The following is a 16,979-nucleotide window of genomic DNA, read 5'->3' on the forward strand; positions in this document are numbered from 1 at the left end:
TTTGGAGTACCACACATATATAAATTATTTTTTATGTTTAAATTTAATTAATTTATTTTTTCCCACGGATAATCAAATCATTTTGCTATCGTATTTGTTTTTATTAAAATATCACTTTTTTCCCAGAAGTTTAACTTTTTCATCAAAGCTGCGGAGACAAACTGCTTAACAATGTGGGAAGTTATATTTTTTATAGAAGAACATTTGCACTCGATTTTGCACTGGATGTCGTACGACTAGATCTACCCCTATTATCTTCATTCATAAAATTTGTTGTTTGCAAAATGTTTGCAATTAATTTTCAGGTTTATCATTCATCAAATCATCAACAAATTTATTTTTATATATCGCGAAAAAGTTCCTTTGTTTAGATTGCAGTAGCTGCCGTTAACCTGATACTATTATTTCCGTTGATGTTATGTATGTATGTTTTCATATTCTTATCATTACAACGCCTTAATTTAGATATTATCAGTATTCTGATTATAAGTTTGAGTGATTTTTTCTAGGAAATCAGCTTAATGATCGCAACATTATTATGTAAAAAATATTGTAACAGTTTCAATGCAATTTGTTGCCACCTCATTTTAATATAAAGATAATTTTTGAGATATTCCAGAGATCTCACAACTGCAGAAGATATTCTAAAATACTGTGTAAAGCATTTATGGTTGACGTTGATGGTTAAACACACAGCGATTTTTTTCACATACATGTTCCAACTGAGACCACATACAATGTAGGTTCGACTCAGCCATAGCCTGTATGCAATTTAAACATACATTTAAACAGCAATGGCCAAAGGTCATAGGAGTCCGAAAAAATTGGGAAAAATCGGTTCAGATTTAGTTATAGCTCCCATATATATTTTCGTCCGATTTAAGGGGACCCCCCACTCTCGGTTTCAAAAAAATTAATTTTGTATTTAATTCGAACCTACACTAATTCAAGAATGTCCCTATAAATTTTCAAGTGAAAATCTCAAAATTTTTTGAAGATATAGCCGATTGAGGGCTTCTCAAACTTTAAACGCCTTTTTCTGCAAACAGCGTTTTTGCGAATGGCGGACACGATAACTCAAAAACTAGTAATCGGATCGATTCCAAATTTTGGGACGTTTCTCTGTGAATGTGTAGCTATCGTATGAACTAGGATAAAGCCAATCGGTGAAGATCTTCCTTATTTTTTAACATAGTTTGTGGTCAAAAATATGCGATTTTCCAAAAAAAAATTCAAAGTTCCGCCATTTTGGAATTTTGGAATTTTCGGATTCCAATGTTCCAGTGAGGAGTTATCATGCCCGAAATTAAAAATAAGGACTTTTCTTTAATCACAAAAAACAACAACAATTTTTTTTTTAATAATATTTTTCTTTTTTTTTGCATTTTCAAATATATATGTGAAAGTTTCAAGTATATATGTGTAGCAGATCGATGCGTCTGACTATGCCGATGTCCGAGAATATGTGGCACAGCTCATGGTTCATTTGACGTCCGAGAAAATATGGTATAGCTCATGATTCATTCCACGCCGATATTCACCGTCAACGCAGATCGGCCCATAGATATTTCGGATAATTTTTCTCTCAAACACTCCAAGAGCTGCCTCAACTGTTTGCGCATGTACCCATGCTCCAGAACCATGCGCATGTACCCATGCTCCAGAACCATACAACCGACTATTGTAGCATCTGTTGGCCACCACTATTCTTTACATGATTTCAAAGCTGATGTTATTAGTTTCGTTTATGGCGGTGCCGATGTATATAAAATCGTTTAGTACATCGAAACTGTAGTTTCCAGGTTCCACAGTTGGCCCAAATCTACGGGACGTCTTGCGCGTTGATACCATAAGCTTGGTCTTCTCGCCATTTATTGTCAGTGCCACTTTGGCAGACTCCTCAATTCGTTCAAATGTGACTGTTACCGCTCGCAATGTTCGACCCATTATGTCGTAGGCGAGTAACCTATGATGTTTGGGGTACAGAGTGTCATTTCTTTTCACATTATTTTTCGTGGGTCTTTTCCAGGATTTGGTGCGAAAAGTGAAAATCTGTACATTTGCCACATCTTAAGCCGCATTGGTATGGTCCAATATTGTCATTGAACATTGACTTCAGTCGTTCCCGCAGCACGCTGGATAGCACTTTATATGCGATGGAAAGGAGACTAATTCCTCTATAGTTGGCACATATCGTTTTGCCCCCTTTTTTGTGCACGGGACACAGGATGCTGAGGTTCCAATCATTGGGCATGCATTCATCTAGCCAAAATATAATAATCAGTTGGTACATGCCACCAGTCTTCAATAGATCGGCTTTTAACCCATCCGCACCTGCTGCTTTATTATTCTTCAACCAATTAATTGATATTCTGACCTCATCTTGGCTAAGTGGTATACAATCTAAATCGACATCTCTTATTGGTTCTGGGGTATCTTCTTCAACGCCACTATTTGACACCAGAAGCATTGCAAAATACTCCTTCCAGATCCTCAACACACTGTCTGTATCTGTCACCAGGTTTCCATCTTCATCTCTACAGGAGGATGTGCCTGCACCAAAGCTTTCGATTTGGTGTTTTACTCGTTGTTAAAATTTCCGGATTTAGTTCTGATTCCTGCTCTTTCTTCTTTTGTCTGGAAGTTCGTTTCTTCTCTCTCCTTTTCTTACGATAGGTCTCCATCGCATAACGTGTTGCTACTGTCTGCAGGGTTGCGCTGTACGATGTGTTTTACGCCTCAGTAGCATTACTACACTCTTGGTCGTACCATGGATTTCTTGATATTGGTCTTTGGTAACCAAGTGTGTTTTTCTGCAGTTCTATATTATTATCGGGACAAGGAGTGCTTTCGTCAAGAAGGTGAGTAAGTTGAGCGGAGTAGGCTTCTGATACCTGCAGCTTTTCGACGTTGAGTTTCCGTGTTGTGTTAGACCGCACCTTTGTTGCTACATGAAGACGACTGCGAACCTTGGCTGCCACAAGGTAAAGGTCCGAATCGATATTCGCTCCTTGTATCGATCGTTTCAAACACTTTATGAATGCCTTCCGTTGATCGGGAGAAATCCAGATGGCCTTGTGCTCATGGAGATGCTTGAATCTGTTGCTGTTATCTTCCATGTTTTTTGCTGCCGCGAAGTCAATCAACCTCATGCCGTTGTCGGATGTTTCTTCATGGAGACCGGATTTTTTCGACGGTGGGACCAAAAATATTTTCCCTTCCGATTTTTGCATTAAAATCTCTTGGCAGAATTTTAATGACATGACCAAGGCAACGGTCATATGCTGTTTCTAGGCGCTCGATAAATAAGTTTTTGGTTTGTTCATTTTTGTCTTTGGTCGCAGCATGGGCGCAAATGAGACTGATGTAGATGAGCTTCGCTTTTATACGGATTATATAGCAATTCGCTCATCTACTGGAGTTAATCTGGAGACGAGGGCCTTTATTCTCCTATTAACCATAAATCTACAAATTCATGTCTCGTTTAATGGCAGCTATAATACAGGGCGTACTCATCTGATTTACTTACGCCTGGCCCTTTCCATCGCATTTTCTGTAAGGCAATAATATCGGCTTTGTACTTTTTGAGTACATCCGCTAAAGCGAAAATTATGCCTGTTCTGTACAACGTCCGCAAATTCCAAGTGCAAATCGTAGTCTTTTATACATTTGCGGGGGTTGTCAACATTAGGGGGGTTTGCTTTTCTTTTTCTTTGCTGTTTCGTAGTAGGAGGGAAATCTTTGAGGACAAAGGAAGACGGGAATTAGGTCCAATTGACCCGTAGGGACGTTGTAAGTCAGTATTGACGATATGCAGCTATTAATGCCAGATATCCTATCTTTATCGATAATTAAAATATTAAACAATGACGACAAATGGCGATTTACTGATTTGAGACGAGTAGATACATCAACAAAAATTGTATGTGCACTAAATTGAAATAATAATGGATTTATCTCAGGATTATTAAAAAATTATATATTTTTTAAAAAAATCAATATTTTATTAAAAAAATTGGTGTTGACTTATTTATATCACAAATTTTAAATGACATCTGATATTCTTGTTGTTTAACTTAGAGATCTACACACATTTATAATGACTTTAAAGTAAAGTAAATTCAACATAGTTTCTATTTCTAGGACTGTTGTTATATTAGCAAGATTTCGAAAAAAATGATTATTTCGATATTTAGGTATTTATTTGAGATCAGCCTTTTTAGTGTTGGGAAGCATTGCCGATAGAATACAAGCCACTGAAAGATGAAAAAATACATATTCGAATAAAAAATATAAACATCATAATATACTGGGGGTAATCTTACCAAACATAATACCACCGACCATTAAGAACGGTGGTACACAGCCAAATGACATAAAGACCGGGAATAGAATATTACCAAATATGGAACCAATACGCCCGAACATAAGAGCCACACAAACGACCATTGTTCTGAATAAAAAATATGAAAGATTTATACAAATATTATTTCTATGTATTATTATTTTCCTAATTTACCTTAACGATGTTGGAAAAAGCAAGGCTGAGGTGCCCACAGCCGATGTGGCCGATAAACTACCCATGCATGCATACAAGGCTGTGATGACCAATGTTGAAGCCGTTGTACTAGACCAGTACAAGGCAAATCCACAGGTGCCAGCAATTAGCAAAGCTCCAACTGAAATGAAATTCGATTTTTATATTCGTCGCATACAATCAATCTAAAAAAATAACTGTACTCACTTTGTATCCTCTTGTGACCAAGTTTATTGATGAGAGTACCGGCCACTAGAAATACCGCAAAACATGCTCCAGCCACAATTATATTGTTGGTATATGATGACGATGAAATTATCTACACGAATTTAATTAAAAATGTCTACTTCCTGACGTATTAGGTATTTACTTACCACTGAACAACTTGAATCGGTCTCCTTAACTAATCCGGTTTTATTCACACTATACTCCAGTATGGAACACATACTATGTTCGACTCTATCCACTGAGATTTCTTGGAATTCCCGTAGGGAGGCAAACAATTGTGGTAGCCATAAACGCATAGTATTTTGTCTGTTGGGGAGATAACAAATCAGAAAATATTATAATTAAAAAGGGACGAGTAAGAGAAATGTGGTCTAAAAGGAACAATGAGAACAGAAATTAAACATTTAAAAATAACAAGGTAAAATGATGTTAAGTTCGGCCCGGTCGAACTTTTTAATACCCTCCAGCATGAGTGTCTCTAATTGGCTTTAACATGGCCCAGGCTTATCTTGGTCCATCTTTCATTTCAATTGTGGGTACAGACCTCCCCGCGGTGTCACCTGGGGCAGTTACTTTCGTCATCCGTTGAAATAGTGAGCTGAAATGTGCCTCGAGTTCCCCCATAAGAACTATATACAAATGGGTTGAGGGTTTGGGTTAATAGCTCACACTCGGGAAACCCCTACTACTATGAAAAAGCAACGAGAAAGAAAATTAAACCCCCCAAAGGATCACGTTTTGCAAATCTGCACTTGAAATGTGCGCACGTTGTACAGAACAGACGCAGTTTTCGTTTTGGCGGATATACTCAAGCCGATAATATTGCCTTACAGGAAATGCGATGGAAAGGGACTGACGTAAGTACATCAGATGATTACGTCCTGTATTATAGGTGTCATGAGACGAGAAATGAATTTGGCTAGGAGAATAAAAGACTGGATTTCTGCCGATCAAACAACGAGAAATCAAATCGATCATGTTGTCATAGACGGAAGGCATTTATCCAGTATTTTAGACATTCGATTGATACGTAGAGCGAATATCGATTCGGACCATTACCTTGTGGCAGCCAAGATTCGCACCCGTCTTAATATAGCAGCAAAGTTGCGGTCTAACAAAACACGAAAACTCGACGTCGAAAAGCTGCAAACACAACTGGTGGCAGAGACCTACTCCGCTCAACTTACCTTATAATATAGAAGCACAATTGCAAAGAATTGCAAAATAAACACTTGGGTACCAAAAACCACCACCAAGAAACCAGTGGTACGACCAGGAGAGTCGTAATGCTACTGAGCCGAAAACGAAGCGTAAAGGTCAACCCTGCAGACAGTAGCAACACGTAATTCGATGGAGAATTATCGGGAGAGAGGAGAAGCGCCTTTTCAGAAAAAAGAAGAAAGAACAAGAAAAACGTGAGCGTGGGCAAATCGAGAAGTACAGCAGTCGAATGAAGTCCGGAAATTTTACCAACGAAGGCTTTGGTGCAGGCACATTCTCCTGTAGAGATGATGAAGAAAACCTGTTGACAGATACAGACAGCTTGCAAGGAGCATTTTAATGAAAGCTTCTGGCATCGACTTCACCGACACTATTTGAACCAAAAAGAGATGACGGTATAGAGTGTATACCACATAGCCAAGATGAGGTCAGAATATCAATTAATCGGCTGAAGAGTAATATAGCAGCAGGTGACGATGGATTACCAGCCAAACAATTCAAGACCGGTGGTCAGGAGCATGCATCAGCTGATTAGTACAATTTGGCTAGAGGATTAGACCCCTTCTTATCGCATATAAGGTGCTATCCAGCTGTGTGAACGACTGAAGCCAATAGGCAATGACATTATTGGACCATAACAATGCGACTTCAGGTTTGTTAAATCCGCCATTGACCAGATTTTCGCTCTGCACCAGATCCTGAAAAAGACCCACGAAAAATACATCGAAACATGCCACCTATTCGTCGACTACAAGGCCGCATTCGACAGCCCTATCCGTTCAGAGGTGTTTAAAACCATGTCTGTGTTTGGCATTCCTGCAAAATTAATCGGAAAGGACATATCGGATCCCTTCAATACCGAACAGGGATTCTGACAAGGTGACAGTTTGTCGTGTGATCTTTTTAACATCCTGCTGGAAAAGTTTTTATTACAAATTAAAAAAAAAAAAACACCCATTTCGGTTAATTCGAAATACCAAAAATGGCTTGAGGAATTTTATATTGACCTGTTTCAAAAGATGATCCTATTTCTGAATATTATATCACATTACCGCCACATCGGACGGAATATGTAGCTAAAACCTTTAAAAAACGATGTTTCCCCGATAATTTGATTTTACTTACCCCAATAGAATACAAAAATTCAGCATGTAAACATTGATAGATAGCAAAAGGAATGGTTTTCGGAACAATGCCAAAAATGGACTTGGATCTTTGGTTTTGAAATCATCAACAATATCCTTGACTTGATCTTTGACCGATGTTGTATCAATTGTAGAAATGCTAATTTCTTCAAAGTTGACATCATTTTCTCCTTCGGGCGATACTTCATCAAGTAATTTTGTTATCTACGAGGCAGAGGGAAACATTTCATTATTTGCTTATTTAAAAACTAATAAATAAATAAAAATTACCGGATATGTATCCTTTGGTTTACGTTTATTCATCGCATATATAGTACGAAATGCTTGCAACGCCTCGGCAGTACGTCCTTGAGACATTAAAAATCGTGGGCTCTCGGGAAAGAAACTTAACGAAACACCGCTTACCAAACTAGGTATGGCACAAACGGCCAAATATACTTGCCATGAATGGACTGTGGGGACATGGTATTTTTTAATGATAATCTTATTAATAATTTTAGCGAGTTCGCCTACTTACATTGCATGTTCCATATACTGAACTCCCATTTTTGTGGCAGGATCATTAAACCCAACACTGGCATGGATAGCGATGCCATGGCAAACATAATTCCAATGCACATCATTACCCTGCCACGATATTTATTGTTGTGGAATTCCTGGAGATAGGTCATTAAAACTGCAAATGGTCCACCCATTCTGCAAAAAGAAAGAGGTTTTAGAAGGAAGTTTTTTAAAAAATATCAAAATTTGTAAAGAGCTTTAATTACACTGTGCATCAACATTTTGGGAAGTGAAAATTTTCTTATGGGGATGGAAGACCTTGGCGAGTATATTAAGAATCCATAATATCTCGCCTAGGTGCTTTAATCGTCATTATGAATTCTCCACCCTCTGATTTTGTTGCAGAGTGTCAAAAAGCTTTAAAAATGTGATTTACAAATTATTTTTAATTTAATTACAACTTACACTAAACCTCCAATGAATTTGGCAACCATCAATTGTATAATACTCTGACTCATGGCACAGGATAGAACACACACTACATCGGCCAGTAAACCCCAAACCAAAATAGCCTTTCGTCCTCTTGTATCAGCTATGTAGCCCCATGCAATGGCTGATATTATCATACCTGTAATGAAAAGAAAAGCAAATTAAAGCGTCGCTTATTTCAGCCGTCTATTGTACACCAAATACAAATTTCAGTAATTTTTATTTTGAAAACCCCAAAACGTGGTAAACATGAGGGTACGTATAAAATCTCTGGACTGCAATTTAGGTTGCAAAGGTATATGAGGTTATGCCTAAAGGGGGACCAATATTGATTAAAAAGTGTAGGATTACCAAACTTTTGTAGTTATCATTATATGAGGTGCTATGCCTAATTGATGACTGATAAAGCTCTATTTCGGAACTAACATTTTTGAATCGGAATATATTTCTTTACGCTAAATATTATTATGAGGGCTAGGCCAAAATGCGGGCTATAGTTCATAAATAGTTCATTATCAAACCTTACGTTCTTATTCTTTTATCTCGATATCCCCTGCATGTGAAATTATTACAACAGAGTCTTAGAACCACCAAAATTTTCATAATTTTTGTGGAGAGATTTGAAACCTATTAAGAACACAAAATACTAAATTACAGACAATTCGGTGGAAAAATACGATCAAAACCCCCAAAAAATACTAAAAATTAGGTGGTATCTTTATATGGGGGCTACTAGAAAAAGTGGAGCTATATTTATAATTTTTGTGGAGATATTTGGGACCCTATAAGAACCCAATGTACCAAATTTCAGCGAATTCGGTTTAAAAATGAGTTTAAGAACCCGAAAATTGGGTACCCTTATGGACCTTACCTAAACGTGGACCGATATATCCAATCTTCGAACTTGACTTGCCTACAGACAAAATACAAACCCAAGCAAAATGTCAGCACCCTATCTTAATTCCTTCAGAAGATGGAGTGATTACAACGGACTGACATGGCAAAAATATATATACGCATACATTCCTCATACTATGGTGGAGGGTATTGATCTTATGTTGGGGCTATAATAAAACATACATCGACATTGATCATTTTTCTTAGAGATATTTATTACCCAATTCGGTATTTTGAAGGGGACAAATTAAATTAAACTAAACTTGGACCAATATTAAAAATTCGTTGGAGGGACATTTTCTGCACAATGAGAACCTAAAATACCATATTACAGCCAATTCGGTGAAACGGTGTCCAAGCTCTCCAAATTGTCGGTATTTTTGAGGGTGTCCCTTAATAGTCCAATATATTGTTTCTTTATTTCATAACTCTAACCGACCGATATATGTATATTATTTATGTCTTTAATAAATATTTCGAAGTTTTACAAACGAAATGCCACCTTTAATATACACCACATGTGATGGTGAAATTGTTGGGTAAAATTGTTATTAGAAAATAGTATGCTTTTGTATCAACTGAAACTATTTTCAGATATGTGCGCTTGTATACCAACCATCTTTCAATACAAGATGTTGGAATATTTCAAATGTTAAGTGAAATGTTGATTGCTTTGTTATTCCTGTGGAACCACTTAAATTTACCTTGAATTCGTGTTTTTAATATCGGGGACATCGAACTTAAATGTTTATTCGATAAGTGCATAAGAATATTTTTTGAAATCGGTTGTTGGTCATCTTCTGATAAACAAGATACGTTTACGCATTAAAGATAAAATTAAAAAATGATAAGCTCATTCTATAGATTTTCCATACTTGCAGATCATTGATGAAAATAGGAGATTTTTTGGGAAATGTCAAAAGTTTTTGAAATTTTAAAGAGACATTCCTAAGATGTTTTAGGTTCAAATTAAATAAAAATAAAATATCGATTACAACTTAATATCGGTTAAAAGTCAACCTTCTCATGGAATATATTGGATGCGTTGTTTTTTACACTTCTCGCGTAAGTTTACTAATTTGGATGGCTATCGTGAGAATTTGAGTTTCTAATCGCACGTAAACTTACTGAAATCGCAGAGAAATATCTGGAAAAGAAATGTAACCCAGAAACAATTCGAAGAATTCTGCGTAAGCCTGGTAATTATGGTAGAGTTGCACTGGAAAAGCTATTCATAAACCCCAAAAACCGGAAAATCCGATTGGAATTCGGTCAGGTATTCAGGTATTTTGGTGAACCCATCGAGCTGGAATCTTGAAAGTTGACTTTAGGATCACTGTTGGGGTGTGCGATTGGGCTTTGTATAACGTTTTGGAAATTCGTAATAACGTGTACTAAATTTGGTACAATTTAAATTTTGGGGAACCAATATATCTGGAATTTGGGGTTAGTCCTGATTAAGATTAGGCGAGTTTACTTGCGGCAATTTTTATCGTACTCTTTTGAAATTGCTTTATGCGTCTATACAAGGCAAGTCGGATTCAAAACTATTTTTTTTTGATATTTTCTGCATGTTTTTTATGTTCGAAAATGTTCTGGATTGTTATTTCAAATTACTGACACTACATACACAAAACGTATTGCCTGAAAATTGTAGGTACGAGCATTTTTTTCCATTTTTATTCCCCTTGCCCCCCTCTCCGGCAAACAAAAACTTGCCGCAAGTAAACTCGTCTAATCTAAATTGGGACTTACGGTCACTATCTGTGTGTAGGATTGGAATTTGTAGAAAGTTTTGGAAATTTGTACTAATGTGTACAAAATGGTACCAAATGTTTATTAGGATGAACCGATAGAGCTGGAACGCTGAAATTTGGAAATAGGATTAGGATTGGGGTATTGATGTAGATTTGGAAATTCATACATATGGCTACTAAATTTGATCAAATTTGAATATTTGTGAACTGATAACATTGGGATTCGGAAATTTGGAGTTAGGATTATTGTTGGGGTGTAGGACTGGGGCATTTGGGTGAACCTACATTTGAAATCTGGAATTTTTCCGAAATAAGTATTACAAGAGTACAAAGGGTAATGAATGATACCAAATTTAGTAAAGAGCTAGATTTCTGTTGCGGTTTATAATTGGCATGTAGAGAGAGTTGAGATATGGAGTTAATTTTGGAAATACGTACTATAAGACAACATTCTAAAATTTGAATTATGGTCGGAATTGGCTTTTAAATAATGCTCACATTCCCTAACGAAGTGGCGGGCATATGCTAGTACTGTGAGGATGCAATTGCTTTTGTTTAACACTAGAACGCCGAAGGCAGTCATTTTGACCGCTTTCCAATTTCAAGTACAAAAGCAACTGTGCATTTAATGACACTTTTTTTTAAAATTTGTGACTTTTTGTACCTCATAGAATTACGCTTATTATAAAAAAATCATCAAATTTAAAAAAAGTGTAATTAAATGCACAGTTGATTTTGTACTTGAAATTGGAAAGCGGTCAAAATGACTGCCTCCGGCGTTCTAGTGTTAACAATCATTCGTTTTTTTTATTGAATTCTCATAAATATTATTAGTTTTTAATCCACTCCTCTTTGGATGGAAATAATATATTTTGGCGATAAAGTGAATATTAACCGCTTGATGTTGGAAAGGTAGATGTATTTTTCTGGAAAATCTAGCGTACAAATTGTGATGTAACTTCAACGATAAATTTTTGTTTTAATTTCGTAGCAGATGTATAAGGCTCATCTCTGAGAGTTCCTAAGATTGTTTTTACCAAACTGACACATAGTTCTATTTCGACGACTCGTTTCTGGTTGGGAAGAACATTTTATGAATTTAGAGACACAATGTGAATTTTGTGGACAAATATCGTTTCAATTATTTTTTTAGAATACACAAAATGTTTCGTGGGCTTAAGTATAGAGTATAAAATAATCAATATATTCAATCTTTGGACATTTCACTCCACGTGTTTGTGGGTCTTCTTAATTTTTATTTCAATATATAAAACAATAAAAAATAACAACAAATAAATGCAATAAAATAAACAAGAAATAATTTCTAACCAAAATTTCGAACACTCGCATGTCTACCGATATTCACAAATAAAAACTGCATGTTTTGAATATTTATGAATTAATTTCAGACAAGCAATAATTTCGTCTAGTTTTTTTTTTTTCTATTTTTGGTGAAATGAATAGTTAATAGGAATGCAAATTTGGCAACAACAACAAATCACTACTAACAGTTATTTATTGTGTCTCGGCGCCTAAGCAGATGCCAACAAATGCTATTTTTTTTTAATATTGTTATTGTTGTTTTTATTATTATCGCATAGCTTTCTCACCTGAATATGTCATGGCATTTAGAATGCCTTTATTTAGCAGATTTAAACCCAAATCACATTCGGCACTGGGTAGAACATATGACACGACGGCTGTCTCAAATACCGATGCTATGGCTGCTGGACAACCGACTAGCAACAATAAAATATTGAACCAACCGAATCCAGTTGCTGTGATGGCTGTTTCAAAATCTGCTGGGCTGGTCAAATCATATTGATATTTACAATCGTATTTATCTGCGCGGTGGGAGAGGAGGAAGATAATTGAATAAATATTTTAATATTAACACACACTGACTTATTTTTTTAATTATAAAGATTTTTTTAAATTCTAATATTATTTTTTTATTTTTTAAGGAGTTTATAATATTTTATTATTACTACAACACTGCTGAATTTTTTATAATAACTATTTAGATTTTTTATTTCGAATTTGTCATTATAATTTTTCAATTAATAACCTTTTTCATTTTTATGTTTAATTGCCATTTTGTTTGTTGTTTTATTTCTTTAATTTAGAATTATTGATTTAAAACACTTTGTTAATTTTTATTTGTATCGATAACAAAATTTCTGTGCACCAATTTTTTTTTAATTTTCACTTTTTTCACATTTTTTATAATTCTCAACGCAAAAAATATTATCCAATCAAACTTAAAAAAAAAACACCGTTAAAGTTAATTAATATTAAAGGTTTTGAATCCAAACGCGAATAAACGAAAACTGAACGTTAGGTAGGTTCTGTTTAATTGTTATATACATATTTGGGTCCTGCAATTTATTTTCAAATTTTATTCGGCAGTGTTGGTTTGTTATTCAATTGGAGACGTTTGGGGGACAAATGTTGTATTGAAAATAGACAAAGCTCATTTGTGAATATGTTTGAAATATTGCATTAGGATCAAAATTTGTACTGAATTTTATGATAAGGAGGGATTTTTTGTAAAGTATAAGAAAAAAAGGTTCCAAATAAACGTAATTAAGTTGGAATTTTTTATATCCTCCACCATGAGATGCACATTCTAAAACCTAAAACCTGGCTTATGACCGAACGGTTGTTCCATAAGCCGAGCTTTTAAAAATTTTCAAGCTCGTCGGTCTTGTGCGCATCTTATCCAATTTGAAAGGTCATTTTTCGAGATGTGTGTACCGTCAGTGGGCTCGCTCATGTTTCATTCGACGCAGATAGGCCCGTAGATATTTCTGAGAATTTTTCTCTCAAACACACCAAGAGCCGCCTAAACTGCTTGCGCAAGTACCCATGCTTCAGATGCATATAACAGCACGGGTAATATCAGCGTCTTGTAAAGTGTGATTTTGTTCTGGCGGGAGGAGGCCTTGTTTCCAAACTGCTTACTTAGACCATAGTAGAATCTATTGGGCAACACTAACCTTCTCGGAATTTCAAAACTAATGTCATTAGTTTTATTTATGGCGGTACCAAGGTATATTAAATCTTTAACTACCTCGAAGCTGTAATTTTCAAGTTCCACAGTTGGTACGAGTCTACTACTGGACGTCTTGCGCGTTGATGCCATCAGCTTGGTCTTCTCGTCATTTGCTGTCAGACCCACTTTGGCCGACGCCTTCTCAATTTGTTCAAAGGTAGCTGTTAACGTTCGCAATGTTCGACCCATTATATCGATGTCGTCGGCGTAGGCAAGTAAGATGTGTTGTTTGGTGTACAGAGTGTCATTTCTGTTCACATTTGCCTCTGGTATGACCTTTTCCAGCAGGATGTTAAAAACATCAAACGACAAACTGTCACCTTGTCTTAATCTTCGTTCGGTATTGAAGGGCTGCGAGGGGTCCTTTCCGATTTTAAGTTCTCAGCTTGTACCAGTTAAAGTTATCCTGCATAACCGTTAATTTTGCAGGAAGTCGACGAATAGGTGAAATGTGTCGATGTGTTTTTCGTGAGTATTTTCCACGATTTGGCGCAGAGTGAAAATCTGGTCAATGGAGGATCCATTTGAACCAGCGTTGGTATGGTCCAATAATATCATTGACCATTGGCTTTAGTAGTTCACACAGCACGTTGGATAGCACTTTATAGGCTATGGGAAAGAGACTTATTTTTTCTATAGTTGGCACATATCGTCTTGTCTCTTTTTTGCACGGGACACAGAATGCTGAGGTTCCAATCTATGGGCATGTATTCCTCTAGCTAAATTGTACCAATCAGCTGGTGCATGCTCCTGACCAGAATCTAACCACCAGCCACCTGCTGCTTTATTATTCTTCAATGGACTTATTGCTATTCTGACCTCATCTTGGTTAGGTGGTATACACTTTATACCGTCATCTCTTATTGGTTCTGGGGTATCTTGAAGGGGTATTCTGAAGATTTTCAAAGTGCTCCTTCAAGATTCTCAACTGACTATATATATCTGTCACCAGGTTTCCATCTTCATCTCTACAGGAGGATGTGCCTGCACCAAAGCCTTCGGTTTGGTGTTTAACTCGTTGGTAAAATTTCCGGACTTCATTCTGACTCTTGTACATCCTGATTAAAAAATAAATACATATTGTTAAACACACCATTTGCAACCTCACAGTGAAAAGTATCCGCCGGTATTATTTTCTACTTGCGGAAATTGAGTTGCACTGGAAAAACCATTCATAAAATTCAAAAACCTGAAAATCCGATTGGAGTTCGTTCAAGAACACCAAGAAAAAAGATTTTGCATTTTGGAAATATGTTGTTTTTGCTGATGAAAGCAAACCTAACTTTTTTGGTTCGGATGGACCAATGGTAAGGTACGGCACATGCCGAACAAAGCCATTGAAAATCAGCACACAATTCTGACCGGAGGCTCTGTAATAGTATGGGGCTGTATGAGCGCTGGCGGAGTAGAAAAATCCCGTTTTTATTTAAGGAATTATGGATAAGATTTAATATTTAAACATTGTAAAGGATAATTTGAAAAGTGGTGGTGAAAATTTTGGATTGGGGAAAACATTTCAATTTTATCAAGATAATGATCTCAAACACATGTCCCAGATCGTTCGAGAATGGATGTTTTTTGCTGTTTTGCAAAATGATTCCAAATAGCCTAAAAAAGATTTGGTCCAAATCTTTTGGGATCTAAAAACATTATATCAATGTTATAGCGTATATACCAATATATGCCAGAATTTTTGAAATCGGTTATTAGGGACCCCTAATAATTTAATTTTATATTTCTTCATACATATTTTGAAGCTAAGATAGTGTATTGCGTTGTCGACTCTAACCACCATAGCCTTTCTTTACTTGTTTTTTATTTAACTTTATCTTTTATCTCATTTGTCCATCATTATAACAAATCAAGTCAAGTGAAGATCAAAAAACACCATGACAATAGCGTCAGTAGCAACAGCAGCAGCAGAAGCTGAATTAGCGTCAGCAGTGGGAGTTAACTGAAAAAAATGGATTTGCATGCTGATCACAAGAAGCGCGTTAAACGAACTCGCAGAACGGCAACCCAAACAAAAAAACCTGTCCTGTTCTCAAAACTGCAAATATTTATTTCAAAAGAAAAAAAGACCGGAATTTTTCGGGCAATGTCATTTTTAATACTTTGTTCATGGATAGAAACAAAATACAATGCAATAATCTATGATTATTAAAACAATATTTTTATAAAATTAATTTAGAAAAATTTACCTAAAATAATTCTTTCAAAAAATATTTGGTTTTCAAAGGTAGCAATTTTATAATTTGTAAGGCATATATGTTGAAGGAATCGTTTTCCTTCAATTATTTCAACTGTAATAATAGTTTAATAATATAAATTCAAAATTCTTAAATGAAAATTGATTTTAAATTAATAATACACTTTTTTTTCTCAATTCCTGTTATTGCTAACATTTGAAATTTTTGTTGACATTATTCAAATTAAATTTCATTCACATTTCCCGCAACCCTCGAAGAACATTTATAATTAATTTGATGCCCTAATAACATTGACTTTCATTTTCAATGTTTATTTTTGGGTTTTGGAATCAATGATATTATTAAGTGCTCCGAAAATTCACTTTTGTACAACACAATTAAATTCTTAAATTTCAAAATGCAACAATTTATGAAATTAAAAAGCTTAGAATAAACATTAATTTCTTAGTATTTAAAATATATAGAAGCAAAAATATTTGTCTACAACACGTTTTGTTCTACTTTTAATTAACATTCAATTCAGATCAAAGATCTACAGAACAAACAAACCGGTTTTAATGAGTTCATTACTACGTCATTATATCGATTATTCTATATTATTAGTATTATATTATGTTATATTTTATTAGTATTAATATTATATTGGAAATCGGAATTGGACTTTTTTGAACTCACTATTTGTTAAAAACTTAATGAAGAAAAACTATTTTCTAGACTTCAGGAAGACAAAAATCGCAAGATAGCCCAATTTTTAAAGAATCACAGCGCTAGCTTTGGATGGGTACATCAGTGTAAGCTATGGAGTTGCAATAAAGTAAACAAATCTGTGATATTAGCTTTTAAGTCGATGTTTATTGTTATGCCCTTTACCACACTGTGGTACAGTGTTATGTTATGTCTTTGTGCATATGTTTGTAACAGGCAAAAGAAATCGAGATA

At 35.4% G+C, this 16,979-nt stretch overlaps 1 protein-coding gene across 1 annotated transcript; it reads right to left on the reverse strand.

Annotated features, from left to right (window-relative positions):
• Positions 1–4,200: 4,200 nt before the first annotated feature.
• On the reverse strand, positions 4,201–13,802 carry LOC133327657 (uncharacterized). Its single transcript, XM_061536180.1, has 11 exons — positions 13,775–13,802; positions 12,386–12,619; positions 8,098–8,260; positions 7,649–7,827; positions 7,402–7,583; positions 7,112–7,335; positions 4,912–5,071; positions 4,745–4,856; positions 4,520–4,679; positions 4,326–4,453; positions 4,201–4,256 (listed from the first exon to the last, which is right to left on the reverse strand). Exons 1-11 carry the CDS (start codon positions 13,800–13,802, stop codon positions 4,201–4,203), a joined length of 1,626 nt encoding a protein of 541 aa, XP_061392164.1.
• Positions 13,803–16,979: the final 3,177 nt, after the last annotated feature.

Source organism: Musca vetustissima, unplaced genomic scaffold (assembly GCF_032173495.1).
Source record: "Musca vetustissima isolate MV318-11 ecotype Yass unplaced genomic scaffold, APGP_CSIRO_Mvet_v1 utg12009, whole genome shotgun sequence".
Classification (NCBI taxonomy): domain Eukaryota; kingdom Metazoa; phylum Arthropoda; class Insecta; order Diptera; family Muscidae; genus Musca; species Musca vetustissima.

What these genes read in the sequence shown, in the direction of transcription:
- LOC133327657 (XM_061536180.1), bottom strand. Translation starts at nt 13,802, where the DNA reads ATGACATTAGTTTTGAAATTCCGAGAAG. An exon ending in AAATTCATTGGAGGTTTAGT is followed by an intron (nt 7,828 to 8,097) that starts GTAAGTTGTAAT and finishes TTCTTTTTGCAG; the next exon opens with AATGGGTGGACCATTTGCAG. An exon ending in AATTTTTGTATTCTATTGGG is followed by an intron (nt 5,072 to 7,111) that starts GTAAGTAAAATC and finishes TCTCCCCAACAG; the next exon opens with ACAAAATACTATGCGTTTAT.